At 33.1% G+C, this 8,630-nt stretch overlaps 1 protein-coding gene across 2 annotated transcripts; it reads right to left on the bottom strand.

Annotated features, from left to right (window-relative positions):
• Positions 1-1,915: 1,915 nt before the first annotated feature.
• On the bottom strand, positions 1,916-7,464 carry LOC131651884 (uncharacterized). Of its 2 annotated transcripts, none has more exons than XM_058921610.1 (13): positions 7,143-7,464; positions 6,994-7,055; positions 6,620-6,697; positions 6,428-6,509; positions 6,266-6,336; positions 5,933-6,034; positions 5,104-5,193; positions 4,133-4,207; positions 3,638-3,670; positions 3,354-3,431; positions 2,756-2,851; positions 2,478-2,575; positions 1,916-2,231 (listed from the first exon to the last, which is right to left on the bottom strand). In XM_058921610.1, the coding sequence occupies exons 1-13, from the start codon at positions 7,201-7,203 to the stop codon at positions 2,210-2,212; spliced, it is 948 nt and encodes a 315-aa protein (XP_058777593.1). In that variant the 5' UTR covers positions 7,204-7,464; the 3' UTR covers positions 1,916-2,209. The 2 variants fall into 2 exon arrangements, with proteins under 2 accessions (XP_058777593.1, XP_058777594.1); XM_058921611.1 differs by having other exon boundaries at positions 2,774-2,851; positions 7,143-7,458.
• Between the last annotated feature and the right edge of the window lie 1,166 nt (positions 7,465-8,630).

Genomic DNA, 8,630 nt, shown 5'->3' with positions numbered 1-8,630 from the left:
TTTGGGAAGTTTCTCAAAAAGCGTGTGAGTGGTAATCAATATCATCTTACTAGTAATTGATTATGAGTGTAGAAACTTTGTTAAAAAATCATAGTCAAATTCTCATTTACTATAGTGCTTAGATCATATGGATTAAAAGAGTTTATGGAATTTTCTAGTGAAGTTTATCTTGACCTAATCAAAGCTATTTACCACAATATGCAAAAATATGGAAATAATTTAGTTTATTTGGTTAAAGAAGTTGCTATAAACATATCCACTACATAAGTAGGTTGTTGAATACTTCGAAGAAGATGGACAAGTTCAGATTAAAATTCCATGACAGACATCTAATAACTCCAAAATACGATAAATTTTCTAAATTCTCATTTACTATAGTGCTTAAATCATATGGATTAAAAGAGTTTATGAAATTTTCTAGTGAAATTTATCCTGACCTAATCTTTATTGCCATATGCAAAAATATGGAAATAATTTAGTTTCTTGGATTAAAGAAGTCGCTATAAACCTATCTACTACACAAATAGGCTCCTTTCTTGATCTTCCTAGTGAATGTGTTTTACTTAACCCTGGCTCAAAAGTTGAATGAGAAGGGTTTAATCAAAAGATTGCTTGTTTGTCTATGTGTCGGTTATTTGAAGAAGAAATTCATACTAAGAAACAGAAATTGGAAGTATGACACTCTAAGAATAGAACTATTATATCTGTTGAAAACATGTTTTTGGATGATAGGTTACTTCATTATTTTATGGTATATGTCACTTTTCCTAAAGCCTCGGATCATTATTAAATTACTGAGTTCGAGCTCCAAATTTTGTATGCCATCAAGCATAGCATTGTCTTAAATTGGGCTTATATTATGAAAACCGGAATGTTCATATCCAAATGCAAGACAATCAGGTTACCTTATACTAGAGAAATAAACAGACTTCATGCTTTCTATAATGTAAATCTAAGAAATGAAATAAGGGTAGAAATGTCTAAATTTGAGAACCTGATTGACACGAGTATTCTAAGAAAAATGAGTGTATAATAGAATGAACAAAAGAAAGCCTACGTTCATAGATTAGAGCTTTTACTATTAGTTTTCTTTCCATTTCTTTTAAAATTATAAATATTTTCATTTGTATGTGTTAAGTACTTTTTACTATGTTTCTTTTTACTATTAATTTTCTTTCCATTTCTTTTAAAATTATAAATATTTTCATTTGTATGTGTTAAGTACTTTTTTCCTAGAATGTTTTTACTTTATGATTTTGACTTACATTAGTATTGTAATGTATGATTTGGTTCATCATTTGTATGTGTATCGCTTTTATGCATGTGTATGCCCCAGTATATGTTGTCACTTTTCTTTGATGTCAAAAGGGGGAGAAAAAGTTGGTATGTATTGTGTTTTGTGGTACAATTAAAATTGTAGGTTTACAGAGTTGATAAAACTACCATACTTAATACTTATCAATTGAGTGAAAAGCATACAATTATGGGGGAGCTCTTCAATCCTGAGCAAAAACACAAGTACAAAGCATTTGTCATCATCATTAAAAACAGAAGATTGTGTAAAAACAGAAGATTGTGTAGGTATCTTCTACTTGATTTGGTTTTAATGATAAGTATATATAAGATGCGTCCAAAAATGCACTTTCAGATTTCAGGAACATTATTGATTTTTCACCCAAGTGCGGGAACACCACATAGGGTGCAATAAACAAACTCCGTTTAAAATCACTAAAAAAAATTCTGTACCCAAAAAATATAGATGAAAGCATGCAAACTAGGTTTCAAAACTCACTAAGCTACAAAAGTTAACTTGTGCTAAAAAAAAAAAGATATGTTTTGTTCATAAGCCATCTCATGCGCCTCATATATATATCTGAGGGTAGAAAGTGGTTGGAAAAACAACCGGAATAGCCAATAGCACCAAACCAAACTCCTGGATGACTCAATTCTATTTACAACGTAAAATCCTAATTCACTAGCTTTAATATCAACAAGCTTTTAGTTCAACTGTTACAATGTATAAATTAAATGATAAAATAAAAATCACAGCAGCTCCTATAACAATCATTGACAGGTATATTATGATTGTATCCAAAAAACAAAACAGGTATATTATGATTTGTGCAAACAAAAAGTTACAGCTGAATAAGTGCAAATTAAGAGAAGAAACTCTTAAAAGCTTGGTAGTTGTCATATTAAGACCTTGCCATCAACACTTGGTCGAAGTACACCTGTAAAATAGAAGCACGAATGAATCAAAATAATGCAATTTACCTTTATTATTACTTTGTTACAATTATTATTAATTATTACTATGGCATGAAGGATAAATTGTAATCCTATCAGGAACCCTCCATAGAGTATAAAAAATAAGGAACCCTAGATTTCATAGGCGTGCAAGTTAGAATGAAAGCATGTTATGCATTCTTCCACGTGATGGAAAATATTCTAAGAACCAAAACTGAGCTAATTCAAACCTCAACAACGGCTTTCGCTGATCCAAACCACCTTGCACAATAGCATCTGAAGCTGATCTGTCTAAACTAGACAGTGATTCTGCAATGTCTTTAAGACCCTGCAAGTGAAAACGGTGTCATTAAGCATGCTATATGTAGTAAACTTCATGTTTTGGAAGCATTGTACTAATGCGTATGGAGGTAAACAGCATCTTAAGCCCCATATTATCAAATCACAGGCTAACTTGTTACCCACTAGGAAATGAAAACAGTGAACAAAGTACAAGATAGAAGAACACCATCAAATTTGGAGTTACCGGATATGTGATTCCTGGATGAGTTATCATACCAGGAGACCTCCAAGGAAGTTTTGGTTGTTCCTGCGAAATAGTTGCCTGGAAATACAATAGATAACATCAATAAATAAGTCACTAGACAAATCTAGAACGGTGTTAGACAATGTAATTTAAAATGTCAGTTCTAGATATCAGGTCCTGTTTGGCATCCCTTTTTGTTTTTTGTTTACATTTCTTGTTTAGTTTTAATAACAAAAATGCCACTTCATTTTCACTTTGCTTCCTGAATCTGTGTGGTTTTTAAATTTCACAGTTTTCCATACAAAAATTTGAAAACAGAGTTCAAAGTAAAAACAAAATGTTTTATGTAATTAAACCTGTAACTAGAGAATATTTTTTTAAATAAAAAAGGAACAAGTTCTTCAATGTCATCTAGGTTTCTTGCCCGTCATTAATAGATAAAATAGAAAACAAATGATAGTCCAGTCCAAACTATACATAACTGCCACATTCAGCAATAACAGATTAGTATAGGGCAACAGAAAATATAAGCAAACATAATTAATTACCACTAAGGAAAAGTAAGAAACAGAATACCCACCGGTAAAGAGTCAGGAATTCTCCGGGTATTTGCCTGTATAAACCCAATAATATAGTCCAATCCCATATTTGCAAGCTCCTGCAACCACATTATTAAATCAGTATTATCGTTGGGCATCACAGATTAACCATTTTCTAACCAAGCTTTAAATTAAACTTGTAAAGATCTTCCAAATTTATCTAGATTTAAAATAAATTATATAAAGACCTTCCAAGTAAACGAAAAAGGTAAAGCCAATTACAAACTACTTTCCAAATTTATAGAAACATGAAAAAAAAGTTTACCTGATTCTCACCCACTTTATTCAACCTTCCATCCTGCAAAGGTGCATACAACATAAGAATGATTCAATTAAAGAAGATAGCATATTGTATATCTAATATTCATATTTACTTTGCAACCTACTTGTTAAGAGTATACACTTAGTGTAGCCTGATCAGTATCTGATCACAGACAGTTATTGTTCCTAGAAGTTTCCACATAAGTAGTTTTATAGTGTGTACTTTATAAATAAATATATCAGCACTACTGTTGCTAAGCCGAGATCATAATTCAGATTTTAAGAAAACCTTAGTTTTCTCTTTCAGTTATCCTTTATCTTAAGGCCTCTCTTTGCTGTTTACATTCTATAAAACTACTGAATAGCTCTAAACTAGAAGAGACCAATTCAAATGATAATTAAAAGTCATGCCAAACTCCAAAATATCTTTCTTCACAGCTCTAAACTAGAAGAAATCTACGTGAACAATTAATAAGCCTAAGCATGAACTCAAACATACCAATTGTGCCACTTTGAGTTTCATGTCGCACATGTCATCATGTATATTAGTAACAGTCTTTCGAACATCAGACACCTGCATACAAGAGTATTGCAATGTTATTCACAGATTTCCTTCATTACCATCATCATGTTTATAAATTGTAATGTAACATTGAAAAACTACACTTTGAATTCTGTTATCCAGGACTGGAACACAGTTTCAGAAAAAAAGAGCTGGAACACAGTTCATTTGAAAGAGCTCAATAGCATACCTAACTAACTTGTAAAATTATAGGCATCAATAAAAATTCTAAACTTCAATATTTCTAAACTGTATCATCCTCAATGAGTAATGCAACAAAATTTTCAGCAATGTTATAAAAGTAATTAAGTTGAAGCCTTCCAAGTGATAGTCTAAAATTATAGGATATAGAGTTCAAAAAATGAATGCTTGATGATTTTAAGGATTTGAAGGTATTAAGAAAAAAACAGTTGAGTTATCTGGTTGAAAAAGTAAATGGTGAGGAATCTTAAAGACAGACAATGTGGCTGAAACCAAAACCTATAGCAAACAGAGCAAGATGGGAGAGAAGGATGAAACATGTCTTACTATTAGAGAACCCAATATTCCATTATTAATCAATATGCAACAATTATCAAGTGTTTACTACCAACTACACTATTAAGCCATTCTGTAATGAATCGAGACGAATAACTACTGTTCAATGAGGGCTAATCTTCTTCCTTACTGTGCATCATATTCACTAATAGATATCCATCAAGACTATAATTTTCAAAATCAGTAACTTCTAAGGGAAACCTGATCCAGTTGTCTGCAAGAAAATAGTGAGTGCTGGTCCACATATATGTCTTACATAGATAACAAAAAAAACATGTACATAAGTGCATTTCTGTCATGTGTGTATCTAAAAATCTGTTTGGTTGCATGTATATTTATATAGCTACAAGTGTAAGCATCAAAAAACATACTCCATCCTGAATTAACCGTGTCTTCTCATTTTGTTTGCGCATTTTGTCATCCAAATTTTGAATTCTCTGGGTCAAGTGCTTCTTGGCATCCTGTCATTAAAAACATTGAGAAGCGGTTAAAATTTAAAAAAAGATAACAACTGGTTATTAATACATTTAAGCATCAACTTCTATGTTAAATCTTTGAATCGAGTGCATAATGATGATGATGGGAAAAACATCTCCAGATAAACTGTGGGTCATTGTGGTAAATGTGAGTAAAACTGCTACATCCCCATATTAAGGACAACAAATGGCTTGCAGTCTCTTCTAATGCAAGGTTTACCTTACTCTAAGGGTAGAAGATTGGTGGCAGATTAGCCTTTATAAGAATTCACTTAAGGTTGATTCATTGTTACAAACAGATTCAGCTTGGGAGGAGGCTTACTACAGTCTGTCGGCAAAACAATGCATGACAGCAAAGACCATTTCCTATTAATTATCCAAAATCCCTAGGGCATGTAAGATTTTTGTTTTCCTTTTTTCTTTCCAGTTAAATGAGATATGCAACTTCAAATCTTGGAACAAATGATTGGGGTAATGGTTTAGAAATTACTGCCTACTGGTTATTTGATTGCCCAAGCCAGGTCATTGATTGCCTAACAAAATCTGGCAAATGTTTTAATACACTCCACTCTGACTACTAGGTTGAAGGAATTTCATTCCCTCCAAATAGAAGAGATGATGGTGCAGTGAAATTGTGACCAAACACTTTTGCACACATGCATGTGTGCATGACTAAAAGTTTAAAACATTGAAGAAAAATCCAATGCAGAAAATGGACACCTACAGCAATGACATCGGAGGCATGCTGCAGCTTTTTTGTCAAATCGGCAACAGCAGCTTCCATATTACGTTTAGTCACGTACATAAGATCGGAGAATGAAAGGCCCTGATATTGAGAGAAGAACGTTGAAATCAGTATCACGAATAACAATTCTTTTAGAAATATCAACTGGATAAAATAAAATCACTTGTAAAAATTCAGTGTAATCAATCAAGTGAATAACAGTTTGCGACCCTTTAAAAACAACAAGTACTGGTAAGTTGTAACGGAGAAATAAACTGTCAACCACAAACTAATGAAACGATTACAAAAACAGCAAGGATCCAAGTTCCATACCTTGAACCGCATATAGCCATAGCCTGCAGCACCGACAACAGCTGCTGGAACCACAAGAGATGATAAATTACCTGCAGAAAACGGAAAAGGACATATAAAAAACAAATAGAAAAACAAAGCATCTTAAGCAGCAGCCACATTAGGCAGAAAAATAAAACATACTTTGTCCTGAACCCCCATTATTCAGCACTGTGATTGACCTGTTTGACGCTATCTGCCGAACTTCATTGGCCAAACGACGCACCTAAGGCAATATCAAACAATAGTTTCGTGAGAAGAAATTTCAAAGCCGCCTCTTTTAAGATCATTTTAAAAGAAAAAAGAAACATTGAGACATTATCAACAGTTTGTTACCTGAGCAGCAATGGCATCAGTCATATCCCCGTCCTCATCATTCTGATCACCATACTTCTCCAATCCTTTCACCAGTGACTATGACCAAAAAAATAACAGTATTAAAACAGAAACAACTTCCATTCTTCCAAGACCTAGATACTAAAAAATGCAACAGTCCAGCTTCTCAAACTAAATAACAAGTTGAAACTAAACCACACCACAAAACAAGTTATTATAGGAACTTATAATCATATCAATCAATAATTAGATGAAAATTGAAAACGAATATTCTGAAACCCTAACGATCACCGCATCGCACAAATTATCACTCGTCCATACAAAATCTACAACTCGAGTAAAATTTTAACATACATAAACACACATATATATACCTGGAGTTCACCAATGATATCCGATAGTTTTCCGTTTTTGATTAGGATTGTACCGGTGTAACCTGGAAGGAGCAAAGTGAAATAAGAGAAAGCGTGTCATAAAAGATGTGCGAATTTGAGTGTAGAGAGAGAGGGAGAGAAGGAAGTACCAGCTCCGGCGATGAATAGGATCTTGGAGATCCCGATTCCACTTTGCATAGCCATGGCCATGGCGGAAGAGGAGCGATTTCAGCGCTCTGTGTAGGTTATGATAGAGATATGAAGCTTCCTTGTTCGCCTTCAGAGCAAGAACTATGGAGTGATTGAACAATTCGAATTTGCAGGATCAAGAAGGAAAGAGCGATGAGTTTGGTTTGTGAAAGCAAAAGTTTGGGAGAGAACGGGTTGGGTTTGAAACGGGTTTGTATGAGGGTCAGTATTATGGATCTGGATTTTTTACTGCAAGACTCTCTTTTACGTATTTTCTACGGTAGATATTTCAGAATTAACATGAAGTATTGTAGTATTACTTTTTAATTTATCTTTATCTCATCCGCCAACGCCAAGTGCTAAATTGATACTGGTCCCTGGAAAATTTTCAAAGAAAAATTAGAGTGAAAGGGCGGCTGCCCCATGTGGTCATTAAATTTTTTTATTATTACTATCTATTTAATTATGTGATTAGTGATTATGGTTTTTTTTATGGTTCGGGGTTGGGCCTTGTTTTCTACCATTTCTATTTCCACCTTATAATTCTAACTTAGCATTCCCCTTTGTTTTTATTTTATTTAGTTAATTTTGGTTAATTAATCAATAGGATTAGCTAATAAAAAAATACAGAAATATGTTTATTAGGGTAGTTTTTTTCCTAAATTAATTAGATTAATAAATTTGTAAATATTTGTTATTCTTCAATTAAATTAGTGCAATCATGATTTGTAAACAACTCATGAACCCTTAACTTAGTTACAACGACCATCTTATCCGTATCTTTAGGGTTTTCCTGTTATTTTTTTGTCCTTAGGACAAATAAATAATAGTGGCGATTTCATGAAATTTTGTCGACCGCTACACCAACTATGATTACTAGAAGGCGCCTGTGGTGGCTTTTCTAAAATTAATGGATAGCAAAACTTGGAAAGCAGTTTATCAAAGATTGGGAACATCCTGTGGCGAAGGACAAAGATGGGAACACAGTTGAAAATTCAAAAGAGGATTGGTCCAAAGAAGAAGATGAACTTGCTATTGGAAACTCCAAAGCACTTAATGCCTTGTTCAATGGGGTTGACATAAATATATTCACGTTAATAAATATGTGTACTGTGGGCAAAGATACATGAGAAATTCTCAGAACCATTCATGAAGGCACATCAAAAGTAAAAATGTCAAGACTTCAACTTCTCACCACCAAATTTGAGAATCTCATAAAAGAATGATGATGAGTGTTTTCATGATTTTCACATGAATATTCTTAATATTGTCAATTCATTCAGTAGTGCCTTGAGAAAGAAGATGTTAGAGGAGAAGCTTGTTAGAAAAATCCTCAGGTCATTACCTAAGAAGTTTGACATGAAGGTCACAACTATTCAAGAAGCTTAAGACATTGCAACATAACAGTAGAGGAGTTTATTGGATCACTTCAAACTTTTGAATTGGCT

This window comes from Vicia villosa, linkage group LG2 (assembly GCF_029867415.1).
Source record: "Vicia villosa cultivar HV-30 ecotype Madison, WI linkage group LG2, Vvil1.0, whole genome shotgun sequence".
In the NCBI taxonomy this organism is placed as follows: domain Eukaryota; kingdom Viridiplantae; phylum Streptophyta; class Magnoliopsida; order Fabales; family Fabaceae; genus Vicia; species Vicia villosa.
Note: the sequence above shows the minus strand (reverse complement) of the source record. Positions and strands in the feature narration are given on the sequence as shown.

Coding starts and splice junctions, on each gene's coding strand:
- LOC131651884 (XM_058921610.1), bottom strand. CDS start 7,203: ATGGCCATGGCTATGCAAAGTGGAATCGGGATCTCCAAGATCCTATTC. Junction 6,698..6,993: donor ATATCATTGGTGAACTCCAG/GTATATATATGT, acceptor TTTTGGTCATAG/TCACTGGTGAAAGGATTGGA. Junction 6,035..6,265: donor ATGGCTATATGCGGTTCAAG/GTATGGAACTTG, acceptor TCTCAATATCAG/GGCCTTTCATTCTCCGATCT.